General features: G+C 33.5%; 2 protein-coding genes across 5 annotated transcripts; both read right to left on the bottom strand.

The window, feature by feature from the left end:
* Positions 1 to 710: 710 nt before the first annotated feature.
* LOC137827738 (Splicing factor, CC1-like protein) lies at positions 711 to 10,108 on the bottom strand. 4 transcript variants are annotated; one of them, XM_090304558.1, is made up of 15 exons: positions 9,868 to 10,093; positions 9,101 to 9,750; positions 6,254 to 6,286; positions 5,988 to 6,069; positions 5,842 to 5,898; positions 5,215 to 5,270; positions 3,959 to 4,193; positions 3,572 to 3,655; positions 3,266 to 3,340; positions 2,633 to 2,716; positions 1,808 to 1,872; positions 1,493 to 1,727; positions 1,323 to 1,411; positions 1,114 to 1,228; positions 711 to 1,026 (listed from the first exon to the last, which is right to left on the bottom strand). In XM_090304558.1, exons 2-15 carry the CDS (start codon positions 9,691 to 9,693, stop codon positions 985 to 987), a joined length of 1,845 nt encoding a protein of 614 aa, XP_090160684.1. In that variant the 5' UTR covers positions 9,694 to 9,750; positions 9,868 to 10,093; the 3' UTR covers positions 711 to 984. The 4 variants fall into 4 exon arrangements, with proteins under 4 accessions (XP_090160684.1, XP_068490131.1, XP_068490130.1 ...); XM_068634030.1 differs by lacking the exon at positions 6,254 to 6,286 and having other exon boundaries at positions 9,101 to 9,758; positions 9,868 to 10,108; XM_068634029.1 differs by lacking the exon at positions 6,254 to 6,286 and having other exon boundaries at positions 9,868 to 10,108.
* A 1,712-nt stretch (positions 10,109 to 11,820) lies between these two features.
* Positions 11,821 to 17,169, bottom strand: LOC137828020 (translation initiation factor 3 (IF-3) family protein). Its single transcript, XM_068634418.2, has 8 exons — positions 16,856 to 17,169; positions 16,611 to 16,707; positions 16,251 to 16,321; positions 15,706 to 15,804; positions 14,704 to 14,757; positions 13,925 to 13,993; positions 13,281 to 13,343; positions 11,821 to 13,158 (listed from the first exon to the last, which is right to left on the bottom strand). Exons 1-8 carry the CDS (start codon positions 17,048 to 17,050, stop codon positions 12,199 to 12,201), a joined length of 1,608 nt encoding a protein of 535 aa, XP_068490519.1. The 5' UTR covers positions 17,051 to 17,169; the 3' UTR covers positions 11,821 to 12,198.
* Positions 17,170 to 17,503: the final 334 nt, after the last annotated feature.

Below are 17,503 nucleotides of genomic sequence, written 5' to 3'. Positions count from 1 at the left end.
CCTCCCATTTCCCTTTTGCCTGTCTAAAGTAAAAACTTAATTCATCTTATTTAATATGATCTTTGTTATCAATTATGCTATTTATATGATTCCCTCAAAATGTATTTATAAGATGAGTTAAAGAAAACATTAATTTTATTCTAATTTATACTTTCATTTATCACTTAATCTTTAATTAGTTACATATATGTATTTATTATGATTTAAAAATGAATATATATTTTAAATTACATAGTCCAGAAGGACATTTTCTGATCACTAATCCAAAAGTCTAGAAATATATTCCAACTTCTGTAATCCATAACATGTTTTCAAATTACACATTCCAAATTTTATACATTTCCAACACAAAGATTAAGGTGCAGAAAAACAAAATCATTAAAAAATATTATTAAATAAAAATCAATTATTATATTAATTAAAATATATATTATCTTAAAAACTAATTTTTTTTACTAACATTTAAAATAGTTTCTATAACAAATAAAAAATTTAAATTAATTTTTAAATTAGCATATAGAATTTTAGTTATCAACTTTAAAATCTAAACTAATTAAAAATTAAATTTATAAATAATTTTTTAATTTCTAAATAATATCTATAGTAACTAACTATGTTTTATCTTTAAAATTGTTTTTTTTTAAGGTAGAGGAAGAAAAAAAGTAATTTCCGTAGTAAAAAACGTTAACCAACTGAAGAGAGAGTGCGGATACATCAAAACTGTGATTGGCATCAGCCGAAGTTGAATTACATGAATGTTTGTAGCATCACAAAACCCATTGTTCCAATCAACAACACTGCTAAGCCACAACAAAAATACTGTAATAGACTCTTTTCTCACAAACCAACACCCCCAACAAATGATACAACTATAACTGCACCTTTTATCCAATCCAAGGCAAGTAAAAGCCGACATATAATTCTGAAGATCATTATTTCGGCCACCAGATTCCTCATCATGCAACAATTGAACAATTCATCAGTTTATCTGCTGTCTAGGAATTTATCCTCGTATGACTGAGGCACCTGCCAGCATAAACAGGATTTAAAATATTTATGTTTATGGATATTCAAAAAATAAAACAACAGAGAAATAAAGGCGATGAAATGTACCATGAAGCTCGCAGTGATCATCTTCCCAGCAAACCATCTTCCGTGCAAGGACCGCTGAGCACTTATTGCAGATTGGGTTTCTTCAAAACGTAAGTAGACAAAACCAGCACTCTTCCTGGTGTCATTAAAATAATTAAATAAATGAAAACGCCTTAAAACTTGTAGTCTAATAACTCAGAGATGAGCATAATGATTACTAGTTTACTCACTTATCAACATATATGTGTTTTAACGTCCCAAACTTGGAGCATTCTGCTTCTACATCTTCTTTAATATCCAAATCAAAATCTGGTTCAGTCTACAGCACATCATACCGGTAATATTATTAGACAAAAAAAAGATGAAACAAAAATACGAAGTATAGGTGCTGTTTAACCACCTCGTCTTTGGGATCAAACATGTTCTTTAACATTAAGCATTCACTTGGAACACCGATTGTATCAATAGAGGGAATTGTGGCCGTGGGAATTTGGAGACCTCCACCTGCCAATCCAGATACTGCAGGAATAGAAGAATGGGGAGAACCCTCGGGCACAGCTGCGAGTATGTTTCCTGTTGCTGGTAGATTAAGACCTGTGTTGCTGACAACAGAATTGCCCAGGGAACCAACCATGCTGTCAAGAAATGCACGAGTGAGAAATGATTATTAATATTGATCTTGACATGTGAAAACCCAAAATGGCAGGGGACAAACCTTGATGCAGTGCCACTACGATCCAACTTCTGCATGAGTATTGCTCGAGAACATGCATTCAAGGACTGAAAATTTCAGAAAGGTCAGCTAAATTGGTGTGGCTTCTATTAAAATTAGCGCGAGTTAAGTTCTATTATAATCAACAAATAAAATAAAAAGTAACAGTTAATACAAATTTTCAAACAGAAATGAATATTTTGGTGAAGCTAATAATTCGCATTGATCGTGGTTTATTGAATACCAATATCATTGTAATTTTGTATTTGTCTAAAGAGATAGGGAGAGGAGACTTTTTTCAGGCGCAAACAAAAATTCGGTATACTTCAATTCAAGCACTATACTAATATAATCTGCTGAAGAAAGCAGGGTCTAAATTCAAACCCAGTAATGACTAACGGCAGACCCTTTGATAATTTAATTTTCTAATTACTAAGATTAATAAACGCTACTACAAAAAAAAAAATCCAATCTTCTAATATTCAGATTTCAGTACATGAACAGCCAATCTTTCAGGTCTAAAACACGTAAAGTATTTAGCTAGCACTACTTCCCAAGATATTAGTTGACCACATAAATGAGTAATAATCCTCAGAATACTCATTCATCTTTCTGTATATATGTGAAATAAAGTGTAGATTACGCCAGCACAAAATAATAGAGCACCCAAATTCAATTACATTATAACCACACCAATGGAATATGATTGCTTCAACTTATACTGCATTAGTGGAGTTCCATGTTGGCTTTCTAAACATCAGGAAGATGTGTAATTTAGTAAAATTTTAATAGTTCATAACCAGTTTTCTTCAGAAATAGATTACTTACCAATCCACCTCCTTCATCATCATCAAAATCACCAGTATTTCCTCCAATCTCTTGCATTCCAGATTGATCAGTAACAGCCGATACCTAATTCATTTCAGATTGATCAGATAAAATAAGTCAAGTTCAAATGAAAAGGATACAACCCCAAAGATATACATTACTTGATCTTTTGGCTCCTGATTTACTTTTAACAATATTCTAGTACAATAATAAATTATCCTTGCCTGAGGTAACATAGATGAGTATAAATTACAAGACTCCCCCGACCCAAAGTAAAATAAAATCATCTACAAGATTCACTAACTGGCCCAAAAAATTCTTTCCAAGAAACTGGTATGGTGTTAGCAACTTAGCATATAAAAGGTACAAGGATTCAATCAAGACTCCATCAGTTCAGCAACCTAACTGCAAGAATCAGAATGCAAGACTACTCGACAAAATTGCTACACATTCTATGCATTCAGTTAGATATAGCACAAGATCAAGATACAAATTAAAAGTACTCCATAGACTGCTCATTATGACATTCCAACCATTCAAATTTTATAAAATTTAATAGGACCCAAACTTATAAAGCCTAATTTTAGAAAAAGAAGGTCTACCAACTTAGATTTATAAACAATTCAACAGTACCTTGATTGTTCTACCACCAATCTCTAATTGACCATTCAAGCTCTGAGCATTTCTTGCATCATCGAGGCGTGCAAACTACAGTAAACAGTTTAGTTAACTTACATAGCTGGAAAAACTGCAGCTTGCGAAAAGTATTATGATAAAGTTAGTAGTATAATAGCAACGGAACCCAGTAGCAACTTCATTCATGAGTAGATCATGACACCATTGAGTCCATAGGGAAGTTCTACCAAGGTTTAAATTCATTGAAAGTTTCTATGTAGAGTGAGCAATTGCTCAATTATTGCTACTAGTCACAAATTTCACCTGTACAAAGCCAAAACCTTTACAGTGCCCACTTTCATCAAGTGGCAGCTGGACTAGCTCAACCTGACCAAATGCTTCAAACACCTACACAATTTAACAAAGGAGTTTAAAAGAATGATACAATTAATTGGAATATATACTATTATCAAACAGACAAAAAAAAAACAAAATATTGACTTTCAAATAATCAGAATGAAATGTAACACAAGAAATAGAAGAGGCACGGGAAAAAGAAAAGGAGCAGATAATTTCTCAGATCAGGGACCAATTCATTCAACTCTTGCATTGCATCATAGCATGAGGACCCCTTTCAGTCAACTAGTTTTAGAAACTCAATCACAAAATGCACCAATAAATTTTCTAAGGACAAAAGAAACAAGTGATCACCTTACGAATATCAGCTTCACTCATACTGATATGCAAATTTCCAACATAGAGCCTTCTTGCTCCCCCAGAATAAGGACCGATAAGTCCAGTGGATCCATTAGCAACAGATGTTGTGGACTGAACCAAATTCTTTTCTGCTTCTGATGGCTTTACCATCACTGGTTGACCTAGGAGAGGTTGGCCTGAAAGTGCTATTGCCATGGGGACAGACATGACATCATAAAACTCAATATACCTGCATAAAAGGAAGCAGTACATAGTCATATACAAAGCCAATAAAGATGAGGTTTACACCATCTACCTTAAATATATATATATATTTATAATTATTAATTTTTTTCAGTTACAGCTATTGACAAAATGATTGTAACTAGTGACCTGGTCACATTATAATGTAATTTGTAAATACACACCCTGGTCTCTATATATGCATCGTAAAAAGGAAAATAACAAGGATCATCATCGTTATAGAGATTTATACTTTTGAGCATCACATTGATAGACACCTGTTGATAGTTAGTTAGGTGTCCATTAGTGAGGGAGTTTAATAAGGTTAGGTTAGGTGGCTAGACTGAGATAGTAGAAGAAACAAAGCATATTACATGCAAATAAAGCGGTGAGATTGAGAGAGAATTCATCTTATCATTTGGGAAAGGATTAGACTCTTATCTTAGAAGGAGAGTCCTGGTCTCTCAAATATCTAGGGAAATCATTTTTGTAACCCTAGCCAGAGGCTGCAACCACAGTGGCATGGCATTCCGGATTTATGGTTCATCAATAAAAATCATTATTTTCTTTAGATTCAAACAAGTTCTATCATTCATAGATATACTTTCATACATACATGTATCCATGCATACATACATATGTGGGAGAACACTAGGTAAGAACATTAAAAGTGTTAATTTAGACCATCACTGTGTTATGGACCTTTATGAAGGATTAAGACACTGGTGTGGACTCGAAAGACTCCTTCTATTGAACTACAGTGAAAGTGAGAAGCAGACTTAACCATGAGAGAGCCCTTCAAGAACCCTAAGTTATTGTTCACAGAATTCATAAAAATTAATTTAGAGCAATTCTAGGTTGTACAAACACGTACAAATCAAGATCAGGTACAAGTTTCAAAATATAATATCATATAATTATATAACAGCTAACTCTGCTCCCAACAGCCTTTTTGATGGTGTTTTTTTCATACATAATTAAGAGGTACAAAGTTAATTTAGTTCAGATCACAGTTGTCTTGTGCTTACCCAACACCCTTAGAACGCCTTGAATTGCGGTCCATAATCAAGCGAACATCTCGTACCTAAAAATAGTAAACTAGATATGTCAATAAAGCATATGTTGAAGCACATCTACTTTTTACAAGCAAAACAAAAAAGGGGGAAAAAGGAAAAACAAAAAAGACAGCAAAAGGTACGAGTTTAAATTTGGTACAGTTAACAATGAAAAACTATATACACAATCAGTCAGTAAGGTGCAACATCATATGAATGTAATATGACATGCGTATTGCAGTTCACATTTTCTAATCATGAGATGCTATAGGATTTACTGATGTGTAAAATTCATTACACTATCAAGGAATTAAAACAAATTAATGTCATTAACTAGAATAGATTTGCTTCTGATGCTCTGTTAGAGAATGCATTACATGCCTCTAGATTTATTTTCACCTGGCAATCTCTTATTTATTTTCTGACATTATTTAAGGGAGACAAGGATCTATTATAATAAAAATGTCAAAAGGAAACAACAGTTTTCCAATAATTGTTCCAGAGTTCACTTTCATGCATTAAACTCCAAAATCAAAGCCAGCTACCGTAGCATAGAAAAGAAATTTTGTTGTTAGCAAAGAAAGTGAAATATAGTATGACCTTGCCAGCCCTTGAGAAGAACTCGTATACATCTCTTTCATCTGCTTTAAGAGAAATCTGAGAAAATGTGTTGAAGATTAGATCTAGCAGTTAATGAAATATTAAAAATAGATCATGTGATTGCATTCCAGATGTATTTGGATTACCTGATAGGCGAACACAGTTCTTTGATCTCTTTCAGGATCAGCATCAGGTTCTGTTCCTTCTTCCTTTTTCTCTTTGTGTCGCCTACAACATAATAAAAGCACAAAATTATAGCCCAAGTTGTTGGAATGCATGCAATCTCTTTATAGCAGTTCAGATTTGAAAATAACAATAACATCTATTTAACAAACTATTGCATAAACCATATTTGCCAACACAAAATTTTCATGTTCCTTAAATTCGCAACATGGCAGCAAATTGTCTTTACATGTATAAAGCCCAAATCCACGTGAACAAAGGCCTGCACGGAACTAAAGTAAGTTAACATGAAATCCCCAGGTAACATAGGTTTTAATTTATGACTTTGCTACTTGAACTCAAAAAGAATCAAACCCGTGGATTGATGGAAACGGTAATTAAAGGGGAATGAATGTCATCCAATTGCTATTAACACAAGATTTTGTACCTTCTATAAATAAAACAAAATCTTATATTGAAACAGCATCACCAACTTGGATTGATGGCAGAACGAGAGAGTGAGGGACCTAATTGCATTAAGTTGAAACCTGTTAAAAGCTTATATATACTGAGTAAGAGAACCATAAGCATAAAGAGAATGCAACCTTTATAATACACAAAAAATAGTTTTATATAGGACATCGCTAGTGATGCGATAAAACAGAAGGAAAGAATCAACAGCAATAGGACAGCAGAGTACACAAAAAAACCACCCTATCCATGCAATTGGTAAATCAATAGAATCCAATAGTATAAAATGTAAAGGCCTTTAATCACATTGATCACAGCAAGGTGCCAGTGATGTGAACAAAAAATTTAATGTTGCAATGGAGCACCCAGTTCTGGACATAAACAACAGAATTGTCTGACTGTAGATTTTAAACCAGTTTTGGGACCTTCATTTGTTGTTTAAGGCTAGAGCTTTTTTCTAGTGGACTTCATTCACTTAAAAACCCCATGAACCAATTGATATAACAAAATTGAAAAGCCATGAATTGGAGAAGTTTCTAAAATCTAATATTTCCTCAATTAATCAGTGACACCAATTTATTACATGCAGTGACAGAAACTGTAATCAACATATAGCCAAATGAACATTGGTTTTGTCCACAGGCATCAGAAGATGAATTGCTTGTCTTAAGCATTGGCCATTACTCCATCACCAGCATTTCTGCAACAGAATAAATGCAATTAAGCAACTAATTTGAAGAGGGAAGGATTACAAATAGCATGGCATCACCGCTGCTACAACAACCATTCAAACAATGAATGGTTGCAATGCATGCTTTCAAATAGATTTCAGGAGGGAGAAACTTTTGAAACCAATGACCTAAGGTTCCAGTACCAGGCCCAGTGGCTAGAAAGATCATTTGATGACCTTTCTACCATATCCACATGTTCCTAAAATCTAAAATTCAATATTCAGAAGCTATAATGCTGTTAAACAGCACAACTAACTATATGCAACTCAAAAACCACTATTCTCAAATCCAGTTTAGATATTATAAATTATAATCAATACAAACAGCAAACAAAACCTACAACAACCCTCAAACTAGAGATGAGAGAAAAGAGAGTAACCTTGTTCACAAACAAAGACAAAGTCATGAGCATTATTGCAAATAACGATGATGTCAAGTAAAGCAGGACAACGAGTAAATTCCATTTATAAAAACAACTACGTGATTAAGCCTGATAGCTAAGAGGATAACACATTTCTGATCATCTAAGATTAACAGAATTAAACTACATATGAGAATATATCTGAATTTGCATAACTTAAAGTGCATAAAATGGGTTCTATACAAATTCAAAATTATATCATAAGATGTCACCCGAATACCAAGTCTTGATCTTGGCACAATTGCCTCACAGCCTATTAAATTCCCGTACTAAATGTTATCAATGACTCAACAAAGTTATTACTGTAAACGTAACTTAACTATATCATTGACAACAAAATTGTGAATATGATAAAAGAAACTAGATTTATTTAACACTTAGCAAAAATAGAAGAAAGATTAAATGACAGAATTTGTTAACAAGCAAGTAGACCTGGAAAGATTATTATGATTAATCTAGGGCCCAAAAACAACTTGTATATTGTATACTGTTCCCAGACATTAAAATCACTTAAAATAAAAGCATAGATAAATTTCAATTCAAGACCACAAACCTCGTAATGCAACTGTCCTAGAACTATGCATCAATGACCATGAGGATCAAATTCCAAATTATTTAGTCAAGTAAATTACAATCCTAAATTGAATTAACAATCTACCTAAAAGCTTAAGCTATTAAAAAAGAGTATCTGTGTCCTATATAGCTGTACCCGATCATGTAATATAATATCTCAAAGAGTATAAGGGAATTAATGGATTAAAAGAAATTGATATCAAACATAGTTCCTACCTACAAATTGTTCATGTCACATTTATAGACATGAAATTTAGGCATCATATCTTGGCAATGAATATGACGAAGGTGAAGGAGTTTCATGGGGCATAGCTATCTACAATAGAGGATTTTATACAGATAGACAAAGAAATCTTAGCATCTATTTAGAGGAGCTTCTCCATAAGGATTTGTAGGAGAGAAAAATGAAATTGACTTCTCCACAAGTTAAAATTTGTTCTTGCATAAACAATGTACAAACTCTTTCATATAACTTCTCCAATTTTTGTTTACCTTGTACATAAGCTAATTTAACTTGTGGAGAATTCAATTTCATTTTTTTCCTCCTAGGAGTCCTGTTGAAAAACTTTGTTCAAACATACTCTTAGTCATCATTAATTAAGTGGCATTCATGTCAGTAGCATTTCTGCATCCTTACATATCCAATGCTCTGCTAAAGGGAAAATGGGCAATATTGTTTAAGTATACATCACAATGCAGGCACCTCCAGACAGAGGAGATTAATTCTCTAGATGAGATGAAGCAGAAAATAAATCATTATAGACATAATCCCTGTTTACAATGGATGTAGGAAGTCAATAGGAAACAAAAATCTAGGGTAGCTAAATAACTATCACAGCCAAAGGTATTGATAATCTACCACAGCAGCGAAAATGAATAAAAATTTAATGTGAAAGAATACCTGGTTTCTCTACCCCGTTCCCTTGTTTCCCTCACCCTTTCTCTGTCTCTGAAATCTTTATCCCGGCTTATTTCTCTGTCTTTATCAAAAACTGTTTCTCTGTCTCTGTCATCCAGATCACCCCGATGCTTTTCCGATCTACTTTTACTGCGGTGTTCCTGTTCACTCTCACTTCCTCGGTCCCTTCTATCCCTTTCTTGGTCGCGCTCACGATCTCTGTCTCTCTCCCTACCTCTCTTCAAATCATTGCTCTCATGGTCTCTCTCCCTATCCCTCTTCCTATCCCTACTGCCCCCAGAGCTTCTGTGCTGATCTTTCTCCTTCTCTCCATCTCTGGACGGCAAACCATGACGAGAGGAGCCTCTTTCTCTCTTCCTCTCATAATGGCGGGAATCATCTCCAGACTTTGAATGCTTGGAATGGAATTCAACGTCGTCATCATCTTTTTCATCACTCTTGCGCTTAGAATTCCGACCATGCCCTCTCTCTTCGGACTTCACACTTCTGTCACTACCATTAATCCTATGCTTCTCCTTCTTAACTTCAGCATTTTCAACTGTTTTCTCTAAATACTCATACTCGTCGAAATCCATCGTAGCTCTACTAATCAAACTCCAGCACTGTATTATGCAGCTTGTTTTGGTCAAAATCTGCAAAACTGATTAAATTAATGGTATGAAATCTTTGGAGGGAATGCATAACAACCGAATTGGAACCTAATTGGAAAAGCAAATGATAAAAAATCAATAGTAATAATAAGAATTAACCCTATTGAGCGAAGCAATTGGAAGTTGGAAGCGTTAGGGTTTGCGTGGGGAAATCTGAAAACGGAGCTTGGAACAGTGGAGATGAGAAAGCAGAGAAAGAGTCTTGAATAGCTCTGTAGTTGCTGCGCGTTAGCATTCAAAAACTTCCCTCATTCTCTCCTCAAATCAGAATCAAAACGTGAGGCGGAATGTGCAGCGTTACAGTTATACTTAGGCTGCATAATACACATCAATTAGTACTAATCTTTTCTACTAATAATAATTAACTATTTATTATTATTATTATTATTATTATTATTATTATTATTCTCATTGACGTTTAACATGGGGCAAATTCTTCCTGCACCATATCAATTTTAACCTCCACCATATCAATTTTTTAAAATTTCCAAAACTACCCTCCTGTACCATATCAATTTTAACCTCCATCATATCAATTTTTTAAATTTCCAAAATTACACTTATTTCAAATTAAAAAATTCAAAATAATAATTATAATTGAGAAATAAAAAAATATATTCTGGAAAAGAAATTTTGAACACAAAACTAAAAATACATTCTGAATAAAAAATTTCAGAATTCAAAAATATGTTCCGAAAATTGAAATCCAAAATATTTCAGATAAAAGTTTCAAAAATAATTTTTTCCATTTTTATGTAAGGTTATTTTCGTCATTTAAAAAGGATATTTTTATCATTTTCTAGAACTGATTGGGTGCATGCTGAAATTGATATGGTAGAAGGAGAAGCCTTAACATGGACGGAATTTGAGCCTTTGAAGAATGGGCTTTTGAAAGCCCAGTCCAGTTCAGCTCCCACTGACTGAAGCCCAACAAGGGAATTACTTTTCACACTGGACTGCTTCTTCCTGCACCTCCATATGTTTTTGTGTTGTGTCATCCCATACAAAACCTGAAAATACTTTTTTATCCTTCTTGTGTCACCTCCATAGATCTATCAAATGCGGAAACAATTTAAAAAAATTATATATATTCTAGACTACATAATCTGAAAGTTAATCTCGTATTCAGAAATAGTTTTTGGATTATGTAATCCGAAATATATTTTTAAAAAATAATATTCCAATTACATAATCTGAAAATAGCTTCTGGATTATATAATTCAAAATATATTTTTTTTAAAATAATATTTCGGATTTTATAATTCAAAAAGCAATCAAGTATCTAAAAAAATACTTTTGAATTACGTATTTCGAAAACTAATCTCGTATTTCGAAAACTAATCTCATATTAAAAAAACTTCTGAATTATGTAATTTTAAAATTAATTACATTCTAAAAAAAGATTTATGGATTAAATAATCTATAAGCTAATTATAAATATGAAAAAAACTATTTATGAATTACATAATCTATAAGCTAATTATAAATATGAAAAAAAATTCTGGATTACCTAATCTAAAATATTACAAAATGGGGGTGGTCGAAGAATATGGAGGTGCAGGAAGAAGGAGTCCTCCCTTTCCACTACTCATTCAATCCTTACTTTCTATGGGATTTCACAAGATAATAAATTCTTTAATACATTATTTAGTATTGGTTAAAATTTATTTAGCTATCACGCAAATCTTGTAAGGAATTTAATTTCATGCATTTAGAATTATTTCAGAACATTCTGACTCAAATTTATTTCAGAAATTTTATTTCGAAAGTTTTCATATTGAAGATAAAGCTAAAATGATTCAATAATTTTGGAACTAATAATGCAAAAGAAAACTCAAATTTTGTTGATTTGAAGCTTTAGAGAACTATTAAGTTGAATTGATGGGACTACAGATTTATACAACAAAATACTGTTGCAAAAGATTGTTAAAGTATTAATCAATTAAAAATCACCACAAACATAACTTTTAAAATAATGATTACAAGTGTTAATAACATTATTCATAAGAATGAATGATTATTAAACAATGATAGATGAAGAGACAGAGACAGTGAAATGGGAGGTGCAAAAGACAAGCACCATTGATCAGAATTCCCAGTGATGAGTGGGTAGTTAAAAAATTCCATGTCTCTGCAGTCAAATACAATAAACAATCCAAAATTGTTCTTCCATTCTAAAACTAGATGATGCAAAATTCCCACCAAATAGACCTTTTCATGGGTCATCTAAGGTAAATAAAATACACTCATTGCTTCATGTTTCTAAAGAGTATAATGTGTAACTGCACCACATTTGTAGGTAAACTTTGATACAACCCTCCTCTATTTGAGTTGCTAATATCCCTTATTTGTTGAGTGCTAATAACTTTGATACATCCCTTTTTTACAGCTTGTGTCTTAGGGTATTTTGGAGGACTAAAAATGCCATAACTAGAAGGTCTTGGGAGTATTGGGAGCACTGTGATGCTTGGGGATGCCATCATTTGAAGCACTGAAAGTGCCATAACTAGGTCTTGTGGTATTTGGAGCACCAGCATGGTTGGGGAAACCCTCATTTGGACCTCTAAAATTGCCATAACTAGGAGGTCTTGTGGTATTGGGAGCACCAGCATGGTTGGGGATACCCTCATTTGGACCTCTAAAATTGCCATAACCAGGTCTAGGGGTATTAGAAGCATTTGAAGGATGATTGTCGATATTGTCACGGGAAGGCATTGAATGTCTTGATCCAGGGGGAGTAAAAGCTTGTCTGTTATTTTCTATTCTGGTATCATCATTGAAATTTACCGGTGCTTGCCTCGTCCGGTTCCAGTTCGGCGGTGGTGCCGACCTGAATGCATCTCTTGTTCCTGGACCTTGATAGTTGTTCTGACCTGTATTATATGATGTTTGCTGGAATCTGTTTCTTGGCTCAACTTTTTTGTACCTGTTCTCAGTCACAGCAGGAGGCACTTGTGCATTAGATTGGATGTTATTTTCACCTTGATGATCAGTTCTCCTATACCTATTTTGGGACACAGGAGGAGATACTGGATCATTACTTCTTGACAAAAAGGCTGTTTCTGCAGCAGCATTTGGTTGATAATCAGCAGAGGAAGTCTTGTTCATATTGCTGCTAAATGCAGACCGGGAACTTTTAGAAAGCTTGTCACCATCAAAGAGGTCCTCCTCCGATTCAAATCCAGATTCTGCATGACTCTCATATTCAACAGAATCACTAGGATTGGCTGTTGAACTCTCTAGATTACCTTCCTGAGTCATAGCATTTGCTGCATTTTGAATTTTTTTCCCACTTCTCTTCGTTACCCCGAACTTAATGTGTCTGACGATCATATATGCATCTTTTTTTGCCATTGATGGTCCACTTTCCACAAAGCACACATCTTCCATCTGCAAATAAATTTTTAATGTGGAATGAATGAAGGGTTTGTAGAGAAAAGGTCGTATAATAAAAGAATCTTAAAATATTGTTCAGACAGAAAAAAGCCAGAATAAAATAAGAATCATCATACCAGAGCAAGGAGAGGAGAAAATAATACTGTCAAGTCCTGATTTTCCTTGCCTGTTACCTTGCACTGTTTTCAATACACAAAAAACAGTCATATTTATGACAAAGCATTAACCAACTCAATACTTAATACACAGTAACCCATAGATACGTTCAGAAACAGGAAGGATATGTATCCTATCAGTATCCATTATGTTAATAGAGTTTTAACATTTATCTTAATAGAGTTCATAAATTTTCATTCATCTATTATATTAATAATCAATTTACGACGAGTAAAAAAACATACTTCATAATTATATAATACAATGAATTTCCATTATTTATCCTAAAGCTGTACTGATATATATCATATAAATAATATCTTGTATTTGTATTCTTTTGTGAAATGCATATGTTAATATGTATATTTTACTTTTAATATAATATGTATGTACTGCATAACTTGTGTTATATATTTTTATTATATGGTAAATAAATAATAATAATAGTATCTTAAAGGTATGGTATATTAGATACCCATAGTATCCATGCATCATATTCATAAGTGCAAAAACAATTACTTACAATTACAACATTGTTCCTTGAATACTGTACATACAATATAGACAAAAAAATCTATTCAAAACCAAACAATAGAACGAGTACCTTCACTCGATAACCCTTATCCATTAACTTTCTAATCATATCTGCTTTGTTCTTCAGGTCTTTTGCTTCCTGAAAACATCAACAGCAGAAATTTCAATCCACCAAATTTTCCTTTTACAGAATGAGTAAGTAAAACATGACACTCACTCAGAATCCGGACACCATAGTTAGCCCCAATGCTCACACATATATACACCCTATAAAGACATACTATCTTGCAGGTTCAACATTTATGCATACAAATTGAAACATGAATGGTTAATTGCCTTCAACAGGGCACTTGTTTAAGTTAGATGCTAAAAGTTATGGCCTACTTCATAGAAAGCTAGTACAGAGAAGGTGAAAGTGAATAAGATTTAGCCAAAGCCTATAAAATAAACCATAAGCAGACTAAGCTGATAAAGCCTGCATTCCAGCTCAATTACATTTGAAACATCAATACCAAAAGGTTGGACCAAAACATTTATTTGGCCTGGCTAAGGTTTGTTTTAGAATAAGGTAAAAATATTTTTTTCACTATTGAACATAATTGAGATGTGTATCCAAATTAAGCTGTTCCATAGATTTATATCGAGACATGTGCTTTTAATTAGAAAATGTGAAAATCTGATTTCTATTGCCTTTGCCAGAACAAACAAGGGCTTCCAGCTCACAATTGGAAACCTAGTAAAAACTACATGCTACTAGACTTAATTTATAGTAGTAGATAATTCTTATAAGAAATAAGTTTGCTAAATCATATAGACAAAATAAAAAGAAAGGAAATAGAAAAAGCTTACAATTTTTTCAGAAAATCGCACTTCTTTAACATCATTTCGTAGTGTCATGTCAGCCTGCATTGGCCAGAACAGTGATTAAAAATAAGAACATTACATCTAGTGATCTAAATAAATATGTCTTTCACACATCAATATACATGCCATGATAGAATGATGACTACATAAATGCAATTCAGGCACAAGACTCCTATCTAGCAAGATTTTGGGAGGATAAATGCAGACAGTCTTCTCTGCACATATCAAAGGGACTGTTTCCAGAACTTGAACCAGTGACCTCCCGATCAAAAGGCCATAACCTTACTGCATTTATTCTACCAATCCATAAACCATGAAATCTCTTGCTCAGTTGCTCCAATTAAATGTCAAGTAATCATTTATATTGGGTTTATTAAGCCAGAACTAATTATCATTGCACCAACTATAAGTAATTAAAAAGTAAAGCACTAATTAATTATGAAATATGATTTTACTTTTAAAAGGATATACAATAATTCTGAATATGCAAAGATTCACTTATAGTTCCTAATATAATATAAAGTTTCCTTTTTAAACTATCATTGCTATAAGAAAGCTGTCTGCATCATAATTGTTATTTGGAATAAAAAGTGGAAAACACTTTTACGGTCTTTGTTTTTCCAGTAAGTCTCTCAAGAATTTAAATTTCAGTTAGATGTTGCAATATCTGGTCAATATGCAGCAAGTAATCTGATTCTTTTACCTATGCATATTATAAAGGCCCTAGACCTAGCAGAATCAAATTCTTTCGAAGTTATCAGGCACATGATAGTTCACTCCAAATAGAAGCATGCAATTGTTGATGGTAAAAGCCATAATATGGCACATTTATTCTAACAGGGTAAAAGCTCATTCAGTCACACTTCTTTGCTAATAGAGACTCCTATGTTTGAACATTCTACTATCAAATTTAAATGAGTATGACAAAATATATATCATTAATGATGATAAAGAAACTTCACAAGCAACATCCATGGTATATTGTACCTTGCTTTTAGCACGCTGCTTTTCCCTTTCTCGTCGCTTATACATTTCCTTGTTGAAGTCCATAATTTTACAGACCGGAGGTTTGGCATTTTTATCAACCTGTCACAAGACCAAATTCTCATATAATAAATGTCAAAAGGATCCTTCATGTGCTTAACCCAACCTCCCAACCTTCTTCATGCGAATTCCTATGCAAATTCTAATGCTTTATGGATTGACAAATTTGATACATGGGTATATATGTTATCTATCACTACTCACAAAACATCCCTGTTTTTAAGGATATGCTGTTCATGGTGATGAAATCAATCACTACATAACGTTAGACACACTTGTTTGTTTTTGCCCCAACTTACGGTTAGGTCTTCCAATGATGCATAAATAAATCCTTCAATAAATTATCATTTTTCATGAAATTATGTTATCTACTTTAACTTAAATCTCTATTAAGTAGGTATCTATTGACAAATTTCTTAATAACTTCAATATAAAAGAAAAAGTCTCATTCAATTTAAAATGGGAAAAGACAAAAAAAAATCATTTACCTCGACTAAATCAAGTTTAAGCGTCTTGGCACGTTCCAATGCTTCAAACGTTGGTACTATTGAATGGTTTTCTGCATGAACCCATACATATTTAATGGGAAATTCATACGGTAAATAACACATAAAGCTGATATTCCAAGCCCCATGTATCAATTAATACTAATATAGTTCAAATTTGCATGTATGTTTATTTGAGTACTTCAAGTAGAGCTTAGGCCTAAACAAGGATCAAGGATCCATTGCAGTTTGAAAACAATTCCGCAGTTTAATCATTGAGAGAAGAAAGAGTAAACATTACAACCGGTGATTGAAGGACAATGCAAAAATCCAGTACACTAACAGTGCATGTTATAGGTTTACCATCATCCTCAACAAGCCTGACATATGAAGCTATGATTTTCTCATTCAACCGTCGCGCACTCGGATCATCCTCCTCATTCCTGCGCTTTACCTGAAACTGAAATCCCACAAAGTATAACAAAATTCAAAAGGGTACCACTTGAACCCCACAACACCATACCCTCATCACTGAGCAACCCAGTTCCAAATACAGAGCAAAGGCAACAACTTTGACAGTCTCAGCCAATAAAAGCGTGAAAAATTACCTGAACAGGAGCAGCGAAGAACCTCACGGTACTGAAAACGCTTGTGGGTCTGGCATGAAACACGGAATTCGGCTGCGGAATGTCCTTAAGGCAGGGTTTGGGGGCGGAAGCATGGAGAAGATGAATGTAAGATCGTTGGGATTGGGTGCAGAGGATTCTGAGCTTGGACTTTCCGATTTGGTGCCAAAACGCCATGACCTCAACGAATCAAACGGTTAGATTAACAGCAACTGAGGTTGGTGTTTGTTTGGCACAAAGAAGAGAGACACAGAGAGAGAAGACAACCTCAACCTTTTTTGTTATGCCATAGTCGTGTGTTCTCTTCTCTGTAACTAAATTTTATTCACTTTTCGGAACTGCCATGGGCCTCGCTGGTTTTGGGCCTGTGATCAAGATTGAAATTGCGCATTACACTCTGCACCCCTATAATATTTCTTCCTACACCCCTACATTCTTTGCAATACCGTAATTATTCTTCATAATTTTGGATAATTCCGGAATAAGAGTTTCGCAAGTAAAATTTATTTCCAGAATAGGGATTCTGTGAGCAACGTCTGTTTTCAGAATAGGAAATCTGAAAGGTAAAAAACCATTCTGGAATATCCTTTTCAAGATAATTTTTTTAATTTATTTCTGGAATGGTAAATC

This window comes from Phaseolus vulgaris, chromosome 7, assembly GCF_051622355.1.
Source record: "Phaseolus vulgaris cultivar YP4 chromosome 7, ASM5162235v1, whole genome shotgun sequence".
NCBI classification, from domain to species: domain Eukaryota; kingdom Viridiplantae; phylum Streptophyta; class Magnoliopsida; order Fabales; family Fabaceae; genus Phaseolus; species Phaseolus vulgaris.
Note: the sequence above shows the minus strand (reverse complement) of the source record. Positions and strands in the feature narration are given on the sequence as shown.

Bases quoted from the DNA above. Each gene is read 5' to 3' on its own strand.
- LOC137827738 (XM_090304558.1), bottom strand. From the start codon at position 9,693: ATGGATTTCGACGAGTATGAGTATTTAGAGAAAACAGTTGAAAATGCT. The intron at 1,229-1,322 runs GTGAGTAAACTA...TAATGACACCAG, and splicing joins AAACACATATATGTTGATAA to GAAGAGTGCTGGTTTTGTCT. The intron at 1,027-1,113 runs GTACATTTCATC...TTATGCTGGCAG, and splicing joins TGATCACTGCGAGCTTCATG to GTGCCTCAGTCATACGAGGA.
- LOC137828020 (XM_068634418.2), bottom strand. From the start codon at position 17,050: ATGGCGTTTTGGCACCAAATCGGAAAGTCCAAGCTCAGAATCCTCTGC. The intron at 16,322-16,610 runs GTAAACCTATAA...GGGTTCATGCAG, and splicing joins CAGGCTTGTTGAGGATGATG to AAAACCATTCAATAGTACCA. The intron at 15,805-16,250 runs GTAAATGATTTT...GTCTTGTGACAG, and splicing joins TTAAACTTGATTTAGTCGAG to GTTGATAAAAATGCCAAACC.